This window comes from Lepidochelys kempii, chromosome 1 (genome assembly GCF_965140285.1).
Source record: "Lepidochelys kempii isolate rLepKem1 chromosome 1, rLepKem1.hap1, whole genome shotgun sequence".
In the NCBI taxonomy this organism is placed as follows: domain Eukaryota; kingdom Metazoa; phylum Chordata; order Testudines; family Cheloniidae; genus Lepidochelys; species Lepidochelys kempii.
The window spans coordinates 178,634,301-178,658,922 of NC_136380.1; the positions used below are offsets into that span (position 1 = coordinate 178,634,301).

A 24,622-nucleotide genomic window follows, 5' to 3' on the forward strand; every position below is an offset into this window, starting at 1 on the left:
AAACAACATATTTATTCATTATATCTAGGAGATGTGGATAATAAGTGTGGCTCATAAGTACTTTCTAAGTGGAATAATCAGCATAGGCATTTGAAAGTAGGATAGTGGGCAGTAACTGTGTGACTATCTTCCAATAAACTTATGTAAGGAGGCCTTTATTATACATTTGTATCTACAAATGTGTGTTTCTTTTTTCACACTAACACTGATCAGAAATAGGTGGCTAGTGTACAAAAAGTTGACAAAGTCAGGTAGGAAAAAGAGTAGCAGAGCTAAAGACGGCCTTGAAGGCAAGACTGAAAACTGTATTATGAAGTATTTTCTGTATATTTTGTTGATAGTTAAATTAATGTATTTTTTCTGTTTTTCTTTTAAACTGCTCAGTGCTTATAGTGAAATCAGCATCCTCCCTGGTGTATAATCTGTGCCTCCTTAAGAATTGCCATTATTCCAATAACCGTGAATGGTCTGGTGATTTGAGAAATAAAAATTTGCTATGAACTTAGCCTGCTTATATTACTGCTGTTCACGTATGACAACCTGCTGGTTTTGGGAAGTGCCTACCATCAAGTAGCAGGTTTAATGAATCAAATCAACTTTTGTCTGAAAGTAATAAAATCAAGACTGGAGGAGCATGAAGTGTGTGGGGGAGGATAGTGTGGGGGGGAGCAGTTTATTTCTGATGATTTTTTCCCCTCCGACTCAGAATAGTGGTAGTGTGAGATATAAGGCAAATTCATAAGTCTGCCTCTGGGCTATATACATTTGTTGTTTAGTGTGAGATAGCGTGGCTACTTAGTTTGTTTATAAAGTTCAGTGAGACTATTCTCAGTGGTAGAAGAGGACAGGAGAAGGAGTAATGGTCTCAAGTTGCAGTGGGGGAGGTTTAGGTTGGATATTAGGAAAAACTTTTTCACTAGGAGGGTGGTGAAACACTGGAATACGTTACCTAGCGAGGTGGTAGAATCTCCTTCCTTAGAAGTTTTTAAGGTCAGGCTTGACAAAGCCCTGGCTGGGATGATTTAATTGGGGATTGGCCCTGCTTTGAGCAGGGGGTTGGACTAGATGACCTCCTGAGGTCCCTTCCAACCCTGATATTCTATGATTCTATGATTCTATGAAAGCATCTTACACTTAATTGTACAGGAATGATTCATAAATGAGGGGGTTTTATTTATTTTACTTCTTTTTGTGTTTTTTATGGGAAATATGTTGCTTTTATACATGCAAGCAAATTATTTTGGTTTAATTGAAAGTCTTGCAAAACAATAATAGGTAGAAAGCAACACATTTTACTCGGTTCATATGCTAATTCTGGGGCAATGTAGTAGATTAGATAGAAATGTTTTCTAGGAGACACGTATGGATATCACTGCACCTCTACAACAAAGCTCATACAAAACACATTTGCTTTGATTCATCCAAGGGTTAGTGAAAAGATAATTTTCAAATTTAAATGAATATTGTGTCACTTTTCAAATATTAAGAGTAGTCAATACTCCAAGTAAGGTAGATAGATTACAGAATGTACATCTGCACATCCATATACTTACACCATCCCTTGCACAACAACCTGAAATGTTAGCCATTATATTCCTCATTACCATCATCTTCCTTATCATCACCAGTGGCCATCATTTGGGCCCCTTCCAAAGGCTACATCTCTTTCTCTTCTACCCTCACAAGCTGGGATGCAACTTTTATAATATGTTACGCTGACACCCTTATATCTAATGCATATTCAGTACGGGTTTTCCCCTTTTTCTTACTTGTTTTTCCTTACCCTACTAATGTTGAGGTGTCCTTCTTCTATAGGATACTATATTGATATGTGTAACTACCATTTCAGCTCATGATCATATCTGTCACCCCTTGCTTAAGCGGATTTGTGGTTATTACTTTCATGTGCCTTGTGGTAGCACTTACTGAAATATTCTATCTCCTACCATTGAGCAAGCTCTTCTTAATTCCTAAGATTTAAAGGTAACCGTTGATCTATGTCAAGGGTTATGACACTTATGCTAACTTATGCTTCAGCTAATGTCTTACAGGATACTGTAGGTTTCTTGTGTAACAGATGAATATAATGAAGGCAACACAATGAATACAATAAAGGCAAGCCTACGGGCTACATCGTAGGCTATTCTGTGGGTACAGGTTGAAGGATGAGTGCCTTCAGCCACTTGAAAAGTGCACCAATAGTCTACTAATGCATATTCTGGAGTGACTTACTGCTATGGGAGTATGGCTTATTGATTTTACATTTAAATGTTTTTTAACTTCTAAAAATCCAGTTTTATGGGGATTTAGGTAATGTGTCCTTACATTATGGAAAAAAGGTCCTATAATAGTAATGAGAAAACAATAGGAAAGAGATTACAAATAAATGTATACTACTACTTTGACTCTATTTGTTTGATTTATTATTTCTCTTTACCTTTTTTAGTTTAGGAAATTTATTACATCCACTCCCATTTGTATCTAGGTATAAAAGTAAGAGCCACCATTTGCAGACATGTAGTTGTGGGAGTGCTGCCTCTGTACATCTGGCAGCTAAGGACAGCATTTTGCCTCTTTGAGATAGAGACTGTCCTGTGGCAGCTTGACATCACCTCCAGCACAGGGCTGTGCCTGATTGAGGGCCTATTGTAGTCCTTAAGAACATAAGAATGGCCATACTGGCTCAGACCAAAGGTCCATCAGCCCAGTATCCTGTCTACCAACAGTGGCCAATGCCAGGTGCCCCACGGGGAGTGAACCTAACAGGTAATGATCAAGTGATCTCTCTTCTGCCATCTATCTCTACCCTCTGACAAACAGAGGCTAGGGACACCATTCCTTACCCATCCTGGCTAATAGCCATTTATGGACTTAACCTCCATGAATTTATCCAGTTCTCTTTTAAACCCTGTTCTAGTCCTAGCCTTCACAACCTCCTCAGGCAAGGAGTTCCACAGGTTGACTGTGCGCTGAGTGAAGAAGAACTTCCTTTTATTTGTTTTAAATCTGCTGCCCATTAATTTCATTTGGTAGCCCCTATTTCTTATATTATGGGAACAAGTAAATTACTTTTCCTTGTTCACTTTCTCCATACCACTCATGATTTTATATACCTCTATCATATCTCCCCTTAGTCTCCTCTTTTCCAAGCTGAAAAGTCCTAGCCTCTTTAATCTCTCCTCATATGGGACCCATTCCAAACCGCTTATCATTTTCTGAACCTTTTCTAATGCCAGTATATCTTTTTGGAGATGAGGGGACTACATCTGTACGCAATATTCAAGATGTGGGCATACCATGGATTTATATAAAGGCAATAAGATATTCTCCATCTTATTTTCTATCCCTTTTTTAATGATTTCTAACATCCCATTTGCTTTTTTGACTGCCGCTGCACACTGCATGGGCATCTTCAGAGAACTATCCACGATTACTCCAAGATCTTTCTCCTGATTAGTTGTAGCTAAATTATCCCCCATCATATTATATGTGTAATTGGGTTTTTTCCCCCAATGTGCATTACTTTACATTTATCCACATTAAATTTCATTTGTCATTTTGTTGCCCAATCACTTAGTTTTGTGAGATCTTTTTGAAGTTCTTCACAGTCTGCTTTGATCTTAACTATCTTGAGCAATTTAGTATCATTTGCAAACTTTGCCTTCTCGCTGTTTACCCCTTTCTCCAGATCATTTATGAATAAGTTGAGTAGGATTGGTCCTAGGACTGACCCTTGGGGAACACCACTAGTTACCCCTCTCCATTCTGAAACTTTGCCATTTATTCCTACCCTGGAGTTCAACTGAAGTTATTAGTAACCATAGAAGAAGTTATTAACACAAAGGTAGATACAAATGGATGTGAATTGATTACTCATGCAGTTAAGTGACAGCTTATCATAAATCCACCAATTATTATTGCAAGAACGACAGTGTTTACCATTAGTCATCTTTTAACAAGTCAACATTTAGTGATAGTTAGCAGACTATGGAATCTGTATAGAGAAGCCTAGTGGTACACTATCTCAGATATCACAAGATGATTACTTGACGAATGTTGACTTTTTTTTTTTAAACGAAGACCACTATATTCACAAGTAGATATGTGAGTGTGAGGGATCTATCTGGCCCTCTCTGTGTCTCCTTGCCCCCTCCTCCCCCCAACAACACGCATCAGTACTCTGACACCCCCCTTGCCGAGGAAAAGTCCATTCAGTTTTGGGTACCAAAAAGACTTCATCCTCTAGGGGCCTAGAAAGGCCAGGAAAAGATACTAACCAATCAGGAGCCAGCAGAGAAGTTAAGAAGGTTTGTCTGCTCCATCCCAAGAAGGGGTGTGCTGGGTGGAGCTCTGCATTCTAGGTCTAGGTCAGACCTTAGACCTTAATCCATCCCATGCTTTGCTGCACATTGGGCTACCCACATTTGCCATCCTTGCCTGTCAACTGCCCTTTTCTCTAAATCTTCCCATTTCATGTTGAGGTACTTGATGTAGTTCAGAACCGTTCATTTCCATGTTATTCACAGTCTTCCTCTCTTTCTTCTTGCATTTTCTGGCTTCCATTCAAGGGCAGTATTTGGTAAGCATTTTTTTCCATTCTCAGCACGTGTCCCAGCCACTGATGTCTTCTTTTGTAGATTATTTGTGGAAGTGTACCTTGTCCAGTAATTTTTCTGACTTCTTCATTTTTCTTCCTATCTCTAGGAAGGGCGGGAGGGATAGGTTAGTGGGTTGAGCATTGGCCTGCTAAACCCAGGTTGTGAGTTCAATCCTTTAGGGGGCCATTTAGGGATCTGGGGCAAAAAAAATTGGGGATTGTGCCTGCTTTGAGCAGGGGGTTGGACTAGATGATCTCCTGAGATCCCTTCCAACTCTGATAGTCTATGAGTCTATATGTTATTCCCAATATTTGTCTCAGACATTTGTGATGAAATGCATCCAGCTTTTGCATATATTTCTTGGTAAATTGCCATGTCTCTCTGCTATATGTTGAGATGGCAATAACAATTGCTTTGTACGCATTCAGTTTTGTCTTGAGGGAGATGTTTTTGAGTCTTCCAAATGCAGCGTTTTCCTTCCTGATTCATCATTTTATTTCCTTGGAACTAGTACCGACTTGGCTGATGGTACTTCCAAGATATGTAAAATTGCCCACTTTCTCCAGTTCTCTTCTTCAGTTTTGATTTCTGTCCCTATAGTCTCCATTAACATGACTTTACATATTTTTGCATTGTATCTCAAACCTATCTTTGTTTGTTACCAGTGTTTAAATGTCATTACCAAGTGGTTACTTTTTGAGTTCGTAAGTTTAAAGCTAGATTATGAGTTTACCTCAGTGCACCGGTTGCCTTGCTCTGAGTGGCATTTTTAAAAATCTGAAATGTAAAGTAAATCCCTCATAAATGTGGTCCATAGCCAGTTAGATATTAGAAAGATGGTAAATATTCTTTCCTTATGTTAGGAGTTTCTCCTATTATCTGTTTCCTTTAACTCAATGCTGTCTCTTAAATTGAAAGTGTGTGCTTTAAAAAAGCTTAGCAAACTTAATATTTTGCACTTATTTCAACTGGGGACATTCAACTGGGGACAACAAAGTACAGATCTTCTTAATTTATTAATTTAAAGTGGCATGTTACTATGTGGTATAAGTGAAGTGAATTAATACTATTTTATTAGTGGCCCCTTGCAGGCCACCTTATTTTCAACAGTGATTCCTTTGTTAGAAGAATGCTAGTTGACAGTAGTGATAGTTGTTCAGGGAGGAGTGACAGCCTTGAAAACTCATTTAAATCAATAGTGAAAAGTGAGGGACAGATCCTCACTGGTGTAAATTGCAAAACCTCCATTGATTTCAATTAAGCTATCGCAATTTAGGATCTGCCCCAAATACGTATTTTGTGAAAGAACCTGAATTGTCCCTGGTAGCTTACTTTTGATGTCACTGGTAGCTCTCCTGCACTTATTGCCCCCAGTGCCTGCCCCAACACAGTATAGAAGTTATTTGAAAGGCAACACTGCCCCATGGTACTCTAATATAAATTGTTGTAGCTCTATTGGCTTCTATGTGCCCTTGTGCAAAAATGATGGTGCCCTCAACAACATTAAGGCAGAATAACTTTCCAAATGGATGGTGTGATGTGCTGATCTCTAGATATGAGGACGAATAAGGTCATTATGAAGGTTTTGTGTGAGACTGTGAGTTAGATGAATTTGGGGCATGTGTTGTTGTTTGTTACATGTTGGAGCTGCAAGCAACTGCCTAGTGGAATTTTAGACTATGTTATCAACAGTGTTGTAGGTGATGTGAAGGTGGCAAGAAACAGTGGAGTCTTTTCTCTCAACTTCTTGTTTTCATACTTTCACAGTTTTTTGATGTATAGGTTGATCCTGATGCAACGTTAAACAAAAACTCTGCATGGTGGTAGTTATGTTCATTTAGTAAAGTGTTGCATCAGGTATCTATTATTATGTCATGATGCTTATGGTCCAAGGCATCATTGTTCCTTAATTCAACATTGTTGTTGTGTACTTTCTTCAGAGTTTTTATGTGATGTTAATAACTTCTGAATTATGTTCAGTAAACAACTTGTTACACATCCCACCCCAGGGGTAACAACAAAGCATTAGCCTAAGGTAGCAAAGGATTAGCCTAGGGCCAAGGGCAGCGCTCATGTTGTTTTTCTCCTTTCAGTTAATGGATTTGGAAGTGCTTTTTCTGCAATTTCGTGTTGTGATTCTCTGATGGGTACAGCTCCTGAGTGCTTGGTTTGTCCTGTTCACTTAATAGTATGATCCTATGCTGTGTATTACAGGTTTCTAAGATCATAATATATACCATGGTCACATGCCTACATACTCAAACACAAGAAGCAGCTGGTGTCTGTACCCATCCCAAACGGAATCCCGAGTTCTTATGTCTCTGGGCCCCTCTCTTTTGTATCAGCCTGCTCCCTAGAGCAAAGCTCTGCTGGGTCCTGGCCCTCCTGTCAGTGAGGAGTCAGATCTGCAAATCAATCAGAATTTATCCTTAATTTGTCACTTCTTGCAAGGGTCTTGACTGATTCTAAGTTCCTCGAGTCTTCTGGGAAATTTTCCTATCCGCCAGACTGATCCTGTGGCTTCACTTCAGTGGAGTGTGACATGATTTCTCTTTATAATTTTTGTCATTCCTAATACGATTTTTCAGGAGCAAAATATTGTATATCAGTAATGATCTTTTTAGATTGTATGCTGTTCAGGACGAGGGCCATGACTTCCTCTAGATTTCAGTAGTCCCCAACGTATTTTGTCTGCCACTGCAATGAAAATAATAATAATGGAAGATACTGTGACAGCCTTAGGAGTCTTTTTAAAATAGTACTAGCCCCTTTAAAGCTAGGAAATGAAGAGGTGACGCTGAAAAGTTATCTGCCATGTTGGTTACCCTTCTGGGTATATATGAAACTGTAATTCTGAAGCCCCCTAATAAATGATAATATGCTAATGCACAACAGATCAGATTACTGTAGGCACAGTAGAGCCATTACAATATACTGTTTAAATATATATTTAGAGGCTTTTTACCTGCCCACTTTTTCCCAGCTAAAACTTACAGGCTTCTTTGGAGTAGCCATCATGGTCCATTGTATACATTCATATTGTCAAAAAGAAAAGGAGTACTTGTGGCACCTTAGAGACTAACCAATTTATTTGAGCATGAGCTTTCGTGAGCTATGAGCTGTAGCTCACGAAAGCTCATGCTCAAATAAATTGGTTAGTCTCTAAGGTGCCACAAGTACTCCTTTTCTTTTTGCGAATACAGACTAACACGGCTGTTCCTCTGAAACCATTCATATTGTCGTGGCTTTCTGCAAAGGTGTGTTTTGACTCAGTAGAGTGTAACAGCTAAATTGGAATCGTTGCAGTCCCTCATGGCAATGCGTATTTAGGGACTGTTAAATCCAGGGGTAATTCAGCTTTGCACGCATGCATGCAAAGTCCATGTGGTGGAAATCCTTTGAGGAAAAAACTAATGAAAATGGTGCTGCATGGGTAGTGCAGTTCACAAAGTAAACTGCCTTCCTCAGTGAAACAACTTGTGCTCTTACATAGATATGGGGCAGAAATAAAATCCATCATCTCTCTCTCTTCTGTTCCCCCCTCAAAAAAGTACCCCAAGTGACTCTGTATGCATTAAAGTACTAGTGAAGGCCATTGACAGACCTTTTAACATTCATCATTTTAATATTTGCCAGAGAAAGCAGACAATAGTCATTTTTTTATAAAATCAGTAATATTCAGAATAGCTGCTCCTGTTCAGATCACAATTTATGCCACTTTAAAATAATAAATGAGTGACAATGAGTATGGTGCTCTTTTTCCTGAAAGTGAAATGACTCTCAGCACTGGACAGATCCAGGTAACATTATGGTCCAGGAAGAACTGTACAAGCTTCCCCACACCAGTCTGCCTATGCACCCCACAGCCGTGACTGACAATACTTGTGTTGCCGAATTCCTGGATCTTTCTTCACCAGAGGCTACTTTATCAGGCCAGAATGAGATAAACAGTATGTTAATTTTGCATCAGTGTAGAAGAGTACTGAAGTATCGTGCATATGTCTTATTATGACCCTAAGGAAGGATTTGAAGTCAGCCTCATGAGGTGAAAGGTGGGAACAAATGCAAACCCCGCTGAAACCAAAGGAAGACTCCAAGAGGGGTCGAATCAGGCCTTTAATCCTTTGCTCCACTTTTCCCCCAATTTTGTAATCCTTTGCAAGCATTTGTGTATCAAAACCACCGTGTATTTTGGTACGTAGAGCTGGTCAATTTTTTTTTTAATTTTCATTAAAAATATTGTCAACAATTTGAGCTTTTAAAATATTTTCACCTGAGTTGGTTGAAAAAAAATTCATCAAAAATTCAGAAATACCCAAAATATTGACTAGTTGTAATGGCAATATTGGAAGTCCCCAGCGAACACAGAATTAGTACTGGAAAAACAAGAATTGTTCAGGGATATTTAAGAAATATGTTAAAAAGTTGTATGGTGTGTATTATACCGGCCTTTTGCCAATGTTCTTCTTCTATTTGTCAGTCTGGCATACTGATATATATGAAATTCATGCTTTTTATTTTAGTGAATATTGCTAATGCTTTGCATTCCTGTCTTGGCAGAGAATAATGATGCTTTCTCATTACAAATTCTCCAGCTAAATTTTAAATGAAATAAGGAACATATCTTTTCTTAACATACTCTGGCCATATCATTCACAATCTCTTTTTGGGCTTTGCAATGATGAACAGATAACCAGATAATTTTACTGTATTGGTTAAAAAAGGTGCTGTAGCTACTAAAAGAGCTCAGATTTGCAGCATTGGTATAACACATTATTGCTATGCATCTGATGAAGTGAGCTGTAGCTCACGAAAGCTTATGCTCAAATAAATTGGTTAGTCTCTAACGTGCCAAAAGTCCTCCTTTTCTTTTTGCGGATACAGACTAACACGGCTGCTACTCTGAAATCTGTCATTATTTCTAGGGCAAGCCTCAGTTTAATGATCCAGATGACAGTAAAACAGAATTCCAAAGGTGGACAAACTTTGTGATATGTGAAATGTAACCTTATTTCTCAGAACCTTGGGGGCAAATGAGGCATAGAAGATATTTTCAAATGTATACTCTCTGAAACATAGTGATGTTAAATCTTTTTCCTAACTACTAATGCACTGTAGAATCCTCAGTCTGAAAGTTGAAGCATGTAAGTTTCATGGATCTGCTGAAGGTGACATTACTTGAGTCTAAGAAGTTCTGTGCAATGACATTAGATTGACAGCTCCATTGCAAGCATTTTTAGCATTTTGTACTAGCTAAAGGTAATTTGTGCTGGTAATTAGGAAGATTGGTTTCCTTTTTATGAGAGGGGATTTGGAGAAAAATTAGGGCCCTTTTTCAGAAGAGGACTTGTTTGCCAATTTACTGTAGATTCTAACTGAAACTGTAGGAAGGAAGTATGTACCTAATAGTTAGAGCAGGATACTAGAAGTCCTGGGTTCTAGAAACGTCTCTGCCAATTATTTTGTTGAGTATTCTCGTCTGTAACCTGGTACACATCTCACTTACTAATAGGTGTGATGAGAGTCTCAGCCAACTGATGTATGAACTAAAAAGGAGTTATACAAATACAATGCACAACTGACAGATGGAAGTGTTTTTGTAGCGTATAGATTTCAGGGATGGCTTTTATTTTTGCACCGCAGCAACCCCTTGGTAGAGATTTCAGGGGGAAATAAAAAGGGTAGAATGAGCCACTGAAGTGTCTAAAGGTATATCACTGTCATACAGCATTCCTATGGTAAATTCACAAACTATCCTGGGAAAGAGCTTGCGAGCAGGGAGGAGGTCAAGGAGGAAAAAAAGCAGAAGAGTTGTAAATTAAGAAGGTAGTAGAAAAAAAAACAATGGAAAGGGATGTGGAATCTCCCGTCATAGAGAACAGTGTCAGAAATGTCTTTTTAAGCTGTTTCTTTTTTATTCTTATAGATTAATTGGGAATTTCTAAAGCTCATAGCTGAGGGTTTGTTTTTTTTTTGTAATGTAAATAAGGAGCATGTATGAGTCAGTACTTTTTGAAACCTCAAATCCTCCCAACTATGGCAATAAAAATGAGCAAAGGAAGGGACAGCTGTCATATTTCAGCCTTTGTTCTTTCCACACTCTAGTTGTTTGTGTGATAGGGGTACAAAACATAGTCACACATCTGTAGAGACATATTAACCAATAGGTCTTGAGGCCCAGGCACAAAATGCAGTGATTTTGGATGTGCACATCTCTTGATTCAGGCAGGTGAAAGAGCAAGAGAGCAACAGCTGTGAGTGCAGTCTGGGAGGGCATTGGTATCCAGAGGTATGTGTTGTTCAGAAAGATTACTGGACGCACGGGCGAGTGTGTGTTACAGGTCCCCCTCTGTGCCCCATTTGCAGAATATATGATTGTGTTACAATCTCAAAGCCTTGTCTAAAATCTCTACAAAGCCTTGGCTTCAGCTGAAGCAGCTCATGAGTTTTAGCTCTGGAGGTCCCTAGTTCAATGTTTAGTGTGTCAGCCAAGATGGCTGCCATCACACATGCTCAAATGCTTGGAAACCCCTCTGCTGCATTAAGAGAGCCTAGCAGTGAGAACCCACCTATTAAGATGAAAAATTAAAAAAAAATAAACCTTTTTTCTCCCTGTCCTTTGTCTCCAGGATCCCGTCTTCGCCAGGAGGACTTTCCACCGCGGATTGTTGAGCATCCTTCAGATGTGATAGTCTCTAAGGGAGAACCAACAACTCTGAACTGTAAGGCTGAGGGAAGGCCAACTCCCACTATTGAATGGTACAAGGATGGAGAGCGAGTGGAGACTGACAAAGATGACCCCCGTTCCCACCGTATGCTGCTGCCCAGCGGATCTTTATTTTTCTTACGCATTGTACATGGACGCAGGAGCAAACCTGATGAAGGAAGTTATGTTTGTGTTGCGAGGAACTATCTTGGTGAAGCTGTGAGTCGCAATGCATCTCTGGAAGTAGCATGTAAGTAGTCCAAAATATGATCACCACCTTCTAAAATTCATGTAAAACTTTGTGGTTGTTTTGATGTTAACATATATCCCTCTCATGTAGTACCAAGTTAGCAGATGATAAATGTGGATAAGCATGTCATTTTACCTTTCACTATTACTCTTAGCCAAGCTGTTTCCACACACATCTATTCAGTCGCAATGACCATGCAAAATATATGATTTACATCGAGGTACTATTCTTGTCTGTGTATAATCATAATTGACAGTAGCATGGAGGAAGCCTATTCTCCCTTTAATGAGTAGTCTAATTTTGAAATTATGGGTAAAGTTGGTTATACTGAACCATAACATGAAAAATATCATTTAATATAAGGGTGCACTGTCTCTTTCTCCTTATTAGGTCATCTGTTACTTCTCCAGAAGTAGTCAGTTTCCAGTCTGGTAACTCATGTACTGTACTGTTGAAAGCCTCAATCCTTTCAGAGATCCCTTCTGCCAAAAACTCAGTGCAGGTCTCATTCATTATGTGACTGGCATGTGATAATTGTTAACCATTTCTCAATACATCTAGAACAGTCTTATTCCTATTGATCGGCTTTATGTAACAGTGAAGTCATCACAGATCTTTTAGAGAATTTGAAATTACTGAGAGTTCATGCATGAATGCTCTGCTTCCAAGTAAACAAGCTGAAACAAGGTCATTTTATTTGCATGTTAAAGAAGCTTGTCTTTCACAAAATGTTAAGTTGCTATGTGTTAACTGCCCCTAATTAATTATCTGGGTTAAAAGGAAACAGGGAAAGAAAAGTAAATTTCAGCATGCAAAATTAAATCAGCTAATGCTGGCTATGCATTTTTAAAAAATAGTTAAAAAGCAAAAAACACAATTCTTTTCTTAGACTTCTTTTTCACTACAGGGAGGCTGCAAGGCCCTGATTCAGCAAAGTCGTTAAACATGTGTTTAACTTAAGCCCCATTGACTTCTGTGGTAAGCACATACTTAAGCACTTAGGGTGAAGAGGGATGGACTTAAGCATGTACTTAAATGCCTTGCTGACCTGCGACCCAAGTGTTTTGCCTGCTTCTTTTTTTCTAGGTGGCTAACATTTTTAATCTTCCAATTTCCAACTCCCTCCATTGTCATACAGCCACCCTTGTATGAGGGTAAGAGCTACCTTCTCCATGGCTGATGTCAGTTATAGTCTTTGAATAAGGGAAGGCGTTCATATCTGAAACCACCAGAAGTAATTGAAGGATATTGGAAGAACTGCTGGTTCAGTTTCCTTAAAAGAATTTCTCCTGCTTCAACTGACTTTTGCGTATACAATGCTATATGTTAGTTAATCTTGACAGTTTTTCATTATCTTCATACATTACAGAAAGGACATTCCCTTGAACTAATGATCAGATGGTATGGGAGCTCAACAGTAGTGCAGGGTAGGCCAATGCATTACCTTTCATTTCATAGAACCTTCTTTCAAAGCTTTTTCAAATCATACGTGAAAGGTAGTTTATAGTTTTCATTCAAGTCCTCAGTGAAGACTTGTCCCCATCACAAAAGCATCACACAGTTTTGCACAGTTTAGGATTATAGGCATTTTTGGGCTGCAGAGAAGGAGAGCATGAGAAAGGTTGCAAAGCTGTTTGAAGAAACCTAAATTGTGTGTGTGTGTCCAGCCAACACTATTAGATTATTACTCTTCTGAGCACTTTATTCACATGCATGATTGTTAAGATCTCTGAGAGAGGTTATGTTGTCTTTCTTACAGGTATAAACATGATTGAAATTTTTGGCTTCTTAACTTGCAGATTTGCCTGGTACATGATGTTAAGATTAAAACATCTACTGTCTGGATATAGAGTAGAAAAACTGGTGCAGTTGCACCTTGAGTCATCAAAATGATTGGTTGCTTCAAAATAAAAGTATGCTTTTATTGCATCAAATCTTACTGATCTCTACTATAATGACTGCTGAGAGTCTCTAGTTACAAACTGTTTGGTCTCCTGAGTTACGATTTTAACCACTGCAGCTGGTGGCAGGTCATGCATGAACTAAAAGTCAGATAACAGAAGACTGCAAAAATAATAAGACCAGGTTTCATTGTAGATGGTGTTTTAGGGAAGGATCACAGAACATGAAATCTGAGAGCTGAAACCATAGCCAAACTTTCTGTAAAGGCATCGTGCAACTGACACCAGATTATCTTACTGTTTTTGTACCTTTGAAGTTTAACTGACTGAATTCTCCAATTAAACTCTTTGGGGATTAAAGGGAACATTCCTGGGCCATTTAAATTAAATGATGCTTTGTCTTTGCTTGAACTGAAACATGATGGTATGAGGGACTTCATAATGGATGGTAGAAAATTTTTAAACATGTTTGTTCATGATTTAAGGGCAAGATTCTGCCACACTTACTCACTTTGTGAATAGGATCTATTGATTTCACTGGACTATAGACTCAGTAAAATACATCCTTATTAACATTGTGACCTAGACATCTTTTATAGTTTAGGTAGCATTGCTTCAAAACAACATCGTTATGTTGGACACCTGTGTAAAAAGATTGTCACTTGATGCACCTGACTGGGATGCAGCTCTTACTGGAGACTGCAAAACTACTCAACTCTTCCCAGTTTACTGTGACAGTTCATGTATTTTCTCATTCAAATGTCTATTTTTTTTATTCTCATGGATATAGAATAAATTTCCAAATGATTTGTAGGCAACAGCCCCTTTAAGGCTTTACATCAAGCTTTGTGCATCATAACTGTTTATAGGTTGTTGGAGACTTTCTAAAAGTCGATCTCCATTATAGAAATGGCCTGTTGCTGATAACTGTTGTCATCAGTGGGTGCCCCCGCACTGCTCCAGTTGCTGAATTAAAAACAGTTTATCTGCTCGTGTAGCTGGGACACTACAGCACTGTTAAAAGAAAGCATGATAGGCCACATTCTGCCAGCTCTCACTCATGCTATCTGTAATGGCGTTGAAAACTGTCGTCTCTACACTACCAGTTAAACCTTTTTCAACACCAGATAAAGAGGAGCTAGTGGGGTCCTTTTGTGACAATCATTGAAATGGATCATTTTTCAAGGGTAGGTGGATCCTAATTGTAGCAAAAGGGAAACTGCTGCTTTTTACAGATCTAAAAATACTTGAATCTCTCTTCTATTTTGGTAATTAATCAATAGTGAATTATTTAAATATCTGTATTAAATTGTAAATTAAATTGCTTTAAAAATGTGAAGCTGAACAATCCCTTTCAGAAGGGGCACTTTGTAAATAAATATTTGTTTTTATTAGTGTCTCAAATTACTGTTAGGTAAACTGCTCATGCTAACTGGTTCATTCGTGTCTCCTTTTCCTACTGTTTTGTATGGGCACCTACCACAAAAACACCATGATCCTTGAACTTATTCATATTCCTTTGTTTAGTGGAAATCATTAGAACTACAAGGGGCCATGATTCAAGGAAGTATCCCTCTTTAGGAAAGAACTTAAAAACACATTTAAAGTTAAGCATGTGCTTAAATCCATTGCTGTATTGGGGCCTTTGGTTTCTGTCTTAGTTTTCCTAAAGAAAACTAAAAAAAAAAAAGTCTTACTCATAAAGATTTTCATTTGAAAGCGTAATTCATCATTGATGTGATGCATTTCAATCATGCTGACTGATGCTTGGGTTAGTATTTTAGTAAGAATTTCCTACTAACCAGAAAACTAATTCCAACATCATTGATCTGACATCTGTGTGGGAATTATGTGTGTGTGTTTTTTTTAATAGTTAAACCATTAATAGTAGGCACTGTGCTCTTAAACCAACAGCAAATAGTTGTTTTATTCAAAAGAGAAAAATGTGTTTATCTTGAGGTTGTATGTTTTAAATACCACAAATAGAATTTGTATGCAATATAGAGTTGGTATTAGAAGCATCATAAGTGTACTGCCCAAAATGTGCTTGGGAGCATTTTAAATAATCTGGTATAAATGGTAGGGTTGAAGTAATCTGTCTTTTGTGAAATGCCTTCCGTACTTTTTAAATGCTTTGAAAATAAAAGCACTTTTTTTCACAAAGCAAAACATTGACATGCCTGAAACTATGGTGTGGAGTTTTCCAGTGGGAATATTGGGAGACACATTGGCAGTAACTACTGTAGGTAGGATTTCAGTTTCAAGCACTAGGGCGCCACTTGTAAGGAACAGAAAGAGCATAAGGGGTCCTCACACTGACTCAGGCTGTCTCTGATCTAGCCTGAGTCAGTGGTAGTCCCCAGAGATAACAGCTGTAGCCCCAGGTGTTAAATATATGACAGCAGCTTGATCTATCGACCAGTGTAAGAGGGGGCTCTGGCCTAAATGAAAATTCATGAAAAATTGATGAAGTCCCCAGATTATTTTTTTCCTTTTTCAGTGTTGTGCCAATGCAGTGAGGAGAGATTAAATGAGGTGTTGAATGCTTTAGTGGCAAAGAGGTTGTGGTTCAAAGGTTAGGGGTCACAAATAAAAAGATCATCTTCCTCCCCCACCCTTTGCTTTCTTCTAAAACAAAACACAAGGGCTTCTCAGATTAGCCAGGCTTTATTTTGCCTTTGATATCAAAATGAAAAAAGGATAATTGTTCAAAAGCAGGGGTATTTTTCACTCGAAGGGAAGAAGTGTGGAGGTTGGGGCTGATACAAAAGAGTGAACAAACTCTGATTCATAATTCAATTGTAGAACCAGAAATAGATTGAATTCCACGACTGCAATATAAATTTTGGCCTCCATCTTTCAGGGTTTGTGCTTGAACTGAAGTCATTAGGAGAAAGAAAAGGTCTTGCATTATTTATAGGTCACAGATTGCTGCAATAGCAAGCTTTGGAACATTCTCAAAACACAATGGTCCTGTTTGCATTAAATCCAAAACTAAATTGATGCTTTATCTGTACGAGTAAGAGAGGTTACAGCAGTTGACCGAGATTAGCAAGAGGAGTCACAGGTGTTCTCCAAAGTGAGCCAAATCTTTTACACAAGAAATCTAATATTACAACATGTCTGTTTTATTTGTAAAATGTGGAGATTAAAAGATGAGAGGCATAAAATATTGACTAAACAATCATCCGTATATCATAAAAACAATCCCTTCAGATATTCTATGAAGATCTCGTAGAGGGCAACTGTGTGTTGATGAAAATGAAATTAATTACATTTATCAAAGATACTTGAAATCCGAAGCACCTGCAAAGTAACATAACATAGCCACATTGGCACAATAAAGTGTGTTGATGACCTTGGTCTGGTTTCTACTGCACAGATATTCCCATTTCAAAACATAATTTCACAGTTGGCACTAAGTGCAGTGTCAGCAAGGAGACCAAGGGCTCAGTGGTCAAAGAGCTGATTTGCTCTCTGATGTGTGGTGTCTGAATACTCCACTGTCGTGCACCCTTTTTAGTCATTCACACCTTTGCCAAGTGACTGGGTAACACTACCTGTCCGAACTGGTAGTCATCTATGTTCTCTTAGCAGGTGTATAAATGACTATAGAAAGTGGAATGCAGTGGCCAGTGGTCCTTTAAGAACTCGGCTGGTGCAGAAGAGCAGGACATTGGAGTGAAGCTGGTACTGTCCTTCCCATACTTCCATTTTTCTGGGGATAAATTTGGTATTCCTGGGTTGTCAACAGAACACATTTCATGAGTTCAACATTCCTTTTAAAGGGGAAAATTGTGACAGATGTGATAAATAAGGACCAGACATTTAAAGAAAGAATAGTTGAAATGCTTCAAGTATGAAATTCAGGCATTTTTTTTCCTTAAAGTGGGATGAAAAAATAGACAGATGTAGTATCATCTTATCTGGCTGCTTATGAGCACCGTTCTCTGTCAAAAATGTAGCTTATGTTGAGATATAATTGTACTCTTTCTTTGCCCTCAAAGTCTCCCCAGTGTGGAATTCCTAATCAAAAAGTCTGTTAGTCTTTAATACACATGCACAACTTCCATCAATAGTGATGAGAGGTGTATATTAGTGGGTGCATGAACTCGGCAAACCGGTATAGTATCAGTGCGAAAAAGGGCAATGGCTTCAGAAGAGAAAAATCTCTCTACAGTATACTTCTGTAGCAGTAAATTGGTTATCTGGTATAATCCACTGTGGGAAGTTACAATATGATAGAGCATGTGAGTAGATTCAGAGATACCAAGGTCAGAAGGGACCACTATGATCATCCAGTCCGACCTCCTGCACAACGCAGGCCACAGAATCTCACCCACCCACTCCTGCAAAAAACCTCTCACCTATGTCTGAGCTATTGAAGTCCTCAAATCGTGGTTTAAAGACTTCAAGGAGCAGAGAATCCTCCAGCAAGTGACCCGTGCCCCATGCTACAGAGGAAGGCGAAAAACCTCCAGGGCCTCTTCCAATCTGCCCTAGATGATACGCACACATTTATTTCTACAGTGAAAATATGAAGCTAGAGAACCATACAACCAGCAGTGAGTGATGGGCACCCAGGCTCAGTTGTAGATTCAGGACCTAAAATGTTAGCGACTATCCTGCCACTCCTGGCTGGAATATGTCTAAATGGGACCTGGATCTATGAAAGTTTCAAGAACACATAAATGAAAAAAAAAGTCAGTCATTTTTGGTCTCCTTGATCTTTTCCCCCTGTTTCCTCTCCACTCTTCCATTCCCCGGGACCTGTCATAATGGGCTGATCTTCTCCACAGCTATCCACACCTTGGATAGAATATTGGTTTCTCACCTCCCTCCACCCCCTTGAAAATGTTAAGGGCAAAGCAAATTTCTTTAGGATATCCAGTTTCTCCTCTGAAATTATCTGCTCAGTGCCCACTACTTTCTCTTGCACAAAGAAAAACCTGACATTTAATTTTGGAAGCTATTTTGCAAAGGTGTTGATCTGATTCTGCTTTTTAATAATCTCTTGCACATCACTTCATTTGATTTTGAGGCTTCCTTCTTTCCCTCGCCTTTGATTTTTATCAAGCCTGCTATTTATATAATTTCTGAACAGTCTACTTGATAAAAGGTTGAAAGCTAAGCAACTGCCAATGAGTCATGTATTATTATCTTTAAAATACCTCCCAGTGTGTGTGGGTTGATCTTCTATTAGTCTGTGTCATATACTCATTCTGTGCTCGACATTTTTCTAATTTTAGTCAGTCCAGGAAATAACACAGCAGATCTCGATAACGCTGTAACATCAAATTATTTAACACATTTGCATTTCCACACCTCTGCTCCCTTTGCTGAGAAAACTATGAGTGCCATTTGAATATTAATTGAAATACTGGCTATTGTTGGCATATGCCTCAGACATGTTGTACTACTTTGTGATGTCAAATCAGATTAAAAAAAAATCATTTGAAGCACACTCCAGACCTTTCATTTGCAAAAAATACATGATCTAAATACTAACAAAGTGCATTACACCGCTAATTAACAGAAATCATACGGGCAAAGTTGGTGGATGTTATACATTAATGGGTTGGCATTCAGATAATCACTTTATTTGTTCATGGAAACTAGAATCTTATCATTCCTCCTTTTCATTTTTAACACTCATCGTTTCTATCTTCATTCACAAAATTCTGTGTTTTATTTTTCTAGTCTCCAGGCATTAAAACTTGACCATGGCTTTTGATGATAAGCCATTTCAAGATGTTTCCATAGGTGTTTTTGATTGGACCATCTGATAATATCTGATGGCTCTTCCAGTGGGAGGAGGGAGAGGGACCAGTTCCCAGTAGACAGGTATCTGTTTCACATCTTTCAGTGAGCACACGTGGACTTCTGGGTGTGCTTCTGGCGTTACTCTTTCCTGTCTGGGGGGAGTAATCTTCACTTAAGCATGTGGCATCAACTCACTCCTCAGCAAAATTCTAACATTCTTTTCTTTTCAGCCCTATATGCAAGTTAGACTGTCATTTTCTTCCATCACAGATACCTGCAATGTTGTACCAAAGGGCGTGAATTCTTGTGGTCCTGCTGGGCTCTTCCCTGATCCTGCATGCCTAGGTAGAGATAGTGGCAGTGTCATTCAGGATTGGCAATGACTTCTTCCACCTTCAGCTTTCTGGGAAAATTTGCCCTATTCTATTTGTAATAGGATCTGTTATTGTTTTTTTAAATTCACTCAGTGACGTGGTAAATGCTGAAGTAATATAGACGTTTCAGCTTGTAGAGAATATGATGGCTTGTCCTCTCAATGGGCTTGAGCCATCATGAGACCATTACTCCTGTGACTCTCATTCTGCCTCCATTACCAGTTCAAAGCCTTGGTCCTGCTTTTCAAAGACTTTGACAGCTCAGGATCAAACTGTATTAGTAACCACACCTCTAGCTATGATCCAGAAAGAAAGTTGCACTTTCTGGGGCAATGCAGCTTGCAAGACCCAGGATGAAAGGTTTGAGAAGCAAAGACCAAGTGTTTTGGAGTGAGAGGTGCTAGATGTTAAATGTTCTTCCAGAGGAATTTAGAATAATCCCGAATCTGACTACTTTTTAGATCACATTACAAGACCAACTTTTTTGATAAAGCTTACTTCCCATAACCAGAAATGTATATATAGCACACCTTTTTATAGCTTGGCAGGCAGGGACAGAGAAATTAATTACATTTCTTAAGGCCATAGAAGAAGTCACAATGAGACGAGATTAAAATGTAGGAGTTCCTGTGTTTTGTCCACTAGAACCACACCTTCCACCTGGTGTGAATGTGTAAATTCTCCCAGCCTTTCAGTTTATATCAAAGGAATACAATAGTGGCATCCTTGAGGCAGCCTTCAGATTTCTTCTGCCAAGAAATATAAACTCTTGGCAGTTTTAAAGTGCATACTTAAATAGACAGGGTTTTTTTTTATGCTGATGAATGAAACTGCAAAGCTTTGGTGTGGCTAAGTGATTTTGAACCATCTGTAAATGTGTTCGTTTTGATAAAAAAAATGGGCTGGAGTCATACCAGAAAAGACTTTGGGTTGTTTGAGCTTGCCCCAATTGTAACAGAAATCAGGGTGTACCGACACATCAAAATGGAGATGGGGACAAAGGAAGTGAATGCCTTTTTCAAATATTCAAAAACATTTGGTTTGCAATTTGAATGAAAATTCAGAATGTGTTTTACTTCAGAATAGGTAGTTTCCTGATGCTGCTTATTTTTAATGTAGTAGTTGGTTAACCTTAAATGAGATTTACTCCTGGTTAGATGAGCACTCAGTTGATTGGCTATCAGTTTAGACCTTATTCAAACTATTCTAACTCATCCGACCTCTAAAACTGGGTTTGAAATCTTGCAGGAAAAAGCTTTCTGGTGAGATTTCCACTACCACTATTATATAGTTCATTGAAGAGGGTGGAAATACACAAGAAAAGGCTATTAGTGTATTTTAGCACTTACATGTCTCTTCCTGGCTGGAATCAGAAAAGTACAGAGATTGTGAAAATTATGGTTAAAAGCATTGGGTTCGGGTGAAAGATTAGGTCACTCTTAATTATCCCTGGAATATTTTCCCCATCTTTACCAGAGACGTTTTCTTCGGGGGGGTGGGGGGGGAGTCTCTGTGTCATGCAGAGTTCAGAACATTTTATTTTTTTCTTCTATAGAGAACATGTTGAATCCTTGTTTTCTCAGATTAAAAATATGAACAAACTGGTAATGTGAAATAATATTTGTGCAGTACAAATCAGTATACAAATTAGAAGTTGGTGAATTAAATCAGAAATGGAAGGGCCTCCTAGGAAAGAAGTTCCTTCTGCCCCTGTTTCAATGGGTGGAGCTGATAGACATGAGCTGAAATTGGAAAGAAAAAACAACCCTTTCACATTACACTCTTTTCAGTTGCCATCAGTAGGTAACCTGCCCCAAATTGAAGTGACTCTTATTTCTCTCTGGGTACTTATGTGGATCCCATCATAGTATTTTAGCATCTCAGAAACGTTTAGTGAGATTAGTTCAAAGGGTGTTGTAAGGATAGGAAAGTACTATCTTCCCCATTTTACAGATGATACTCAGAGAGACTGTGACTTGCCCAAAGTCACACAGGAAGTTGTTGCAGAGCCAGGAATTGAAGGCAGGTTTCAACTACAGGACCACCTGTCTTTTTGTTCTTCCCACTCTCTACCAGTCATTAAAAACATAACAAAAAACCAAAATCTCTTTTCACTTCTTCTTTCACTCTGTCCATACACGTTTTCTGGCAACATATAAATGTCAAGACAACGGTAAAATAGAGGCTTCCCTTAAGTTTTCTTTTATAAGGAATTAACTAATTGTGTAAATTCTGTTCACAGTCACCTTGTGGCAAGGTTATGAGACTTTTTTTCCTTTTTCAGTGGGATTTTCAATATAAACCATAGTTTATAGATACATTATCTCTGGGGAAAGAAATCATAAAAATCATGGACAATGGTTTCCCTTATGAATGCAGTCTAAATGCCCATATGCACCTTGAGGAATTAATAATGTAGAGTCCCAGAGTTTGCACTCTCATGCATAGAATCTATTGATAATGGACCTGACTCTGCTCTCTCTTACATTTGTGTAAACTGGGAGTCTCTCCGCTGGTGTAAAAATGGGGAAAATGAGATCAGAATCAGTTCTAATTTTTCAAGCTGGATTTGCATCATATATCCTTATTATATACCTGTATAGTGAACCAGTGGGATGGGATCAGATGGGATCAGAACACCCATGTTATCAAGCCCTTGTACTGTTGTTTTTCATTCCAGCACTGCAGTGGTGTTCAAATGTAGCCTTTTCACCCATCTCTTGCAACTGATTTGGCCTTTGCAGAATGACTCATCATAGGGCATAGATCTAAACAGAGTCACAGCAAACAGGTACATGAAGAGGACAGTTTTATTTGAAGTGAAGTTTAAACTGTGAAACAGAATTGCTACACAAATAAGCTACACGATACATCTGAAAATATCATTTATAATTAAAATATCCTTATTGCCAATGTTATGAGAAAAATATATCCTCAAGTTGTAATGAAACATGGACAGTATTATTTTACAGCACACTTTACAATATATACATTCTGTATAAATAGCGATTAATATCCTTAAAAGTTCTCATGCTCGGGAGCCTGAAAGGAATGCTCATGTCATCTTTAAGCTTCTAAATTATGACAAAGCTCCCTTGTTAAGAACACAGTGAGCTCAATTTAATTTCAATATAAGATGGGTAGATTTCCAGCCTATTTTATTTAATTTGGTAAAATCCACTATATAATATCATCTATAGTATATTTGCTCTATTTTCTCCTTCCAATTAGTCTCATAAATATGCAAAAGCTAATAAAAGAAACATAACATAGATTTCCCCCACAAGTTCGGACTTACAAAATTAATTGTACGTCCTGATCATGATTTTTCTGATTTATTGGCCTTCTCTGGCTTTTGCTGTGGTATCTGTGAGAAAATGTTTATATAAATATTTCTGTCACCCAATAGCCCAGCATCTTTTGGAGCTTAAGAACAGTATCAGCATCTATACTTATTTCCATATGTCTCATCAGCTGCCGGAAAAATGTATACATTTCTGCCAGCCATTTTTCCATCACCTATCACAGAGTCCTCAGTTGAGGTGACCTCTGGAGTGACTTGTGTGGTGAGTGATGTAGTTAATGAGATCCAGCGACATCATGACCCTGACCCCTCATGGCTCTGACTCTCCTCATCCATCTTCTTAGCCCCACAGACTGTAAGGCAGTGTGTGGAAACAGGATTAAACAAGTGTGAATAAACAAGTTCAAGAGCTTTCTGTCATGACTGCCAACACTGGACAGCAGCAAAGTGAGAGACTAATAACCCGATGCGGGGGAGCTAGGTCACTTAACCATAGATGCACCTAGAGAAATTACCACTTTCTACGTGGTGATTGTTTTTCCAACTTCAGGAAGAGTTTATATAAGACTTGTGTGATATCTGTGAGGCTTTGCCTGCCATTCCTTTTTTGTCACACAGCTGGTGGGACATGTAGTCTAGGGATGGGTAATACATCATTTAAGGCTCCATCCAAAAAGGTGCAGAGGCCAACAGCACCACTAAGCAATCGAGCCCTCAGCTTTTACTTAAACTTTGATCTCTTCAGAAAATAATTGGACTTTCTAATATAAAAAAGATAATCTCATTTGCTTACATGAAAACCAATCCAGAATGTAAGACATACCATAGAAAAGAATCATGGCATTTCAGATAGGAGCTCGAGCCTACTGGCTTATTTTCTAATATGAAATTTGTTTTCCTTAATATGATTTCACCCTGAGTCTGTTTCTAAACATAAGATGCTGAGATAAGGCATACTTTTACTTTCCTGCTTGTGGCAATGGTTCAGGCAGTGTCTGTCCTCTGTTTGTCAAAACCTACTGTTACCCTGTGGCACTTTTTGATAAGTTGACCAGTTGGTGATTAAACAAATTTATTTAGTTCAATGGGTCAGAGCTATTGTGGCAGATAGAAAATTACTGATGGATTATTAGTTTCAGCACCTCTGACATCTGGCCTTAGTGTAGTCCATCATCTGAGAATTCATAACACATTTGCCTGGACAATAACATGCTCAGCTACCTGTGTGATCATGGATCTGGATATTGGAAACATTTTGTTCAGAATTAATAGGACAGATGTCACAGAAACTAGAACACTATCATTTTTTTCTGTGGTTGCAAAAGCACCCATTAGAGTTGACTAGTAAATAGTGCACTGGAGTCCGTACAGAGATTCAGTTGTAGTTCACCAATATTTTAAATGTTTCTCTAGCATGTCAAGAGAAACTAAATGGGAATTTTAGAATTAAAGCAGGTTTGTCTTCCATACTAACACAAACATTGATTAATGGGACATTTAAGTAAGGAAGTATATAATTGGTATTTTTCTGTGTTGTCTTTTCTGTTACACTGTCAAAATGGTAAACTAATATATTTGAATTAAGATACTTTATTTGTATAAGCATTAAGTCACCTGTTTCTCTATAATCCCCGATGTCACCATCGGCTGACACCAGAACCCAGTCTATTTATGTTCCATCCAGTGTCCTGGCAATTGCCTGAGCTAAGGTTCCAGAGCCTCATCC

General features: G+C 38.4%; 1 protein-coding gene across 11 annotated transcripts in view; it reads left to right on the top strand.

Moving 5' to 3' along the window:
- The window catches only part of ROBO2 (roundabout guidance receptor 2), a 643,837-nt gene that overhangs the window by 48,623 nt on the left and 570,592 nt on the right, over nt 1-24,622 (top strand). For all 11 annotated transcript variants that reach the window (XM_073303863.2, XM_073303872.2, XM_073303897.2 and 8 more), the window contains exon 2: nt 11,228-11,554. In XM_073303863.2, the coding sequence (XP_073159964.1) occupies nt 11,228-11,554 (327 nt within the window). The remainder of the gene's footprint in view (nt 1-11,227; nt 11,555-24,622) is intronic.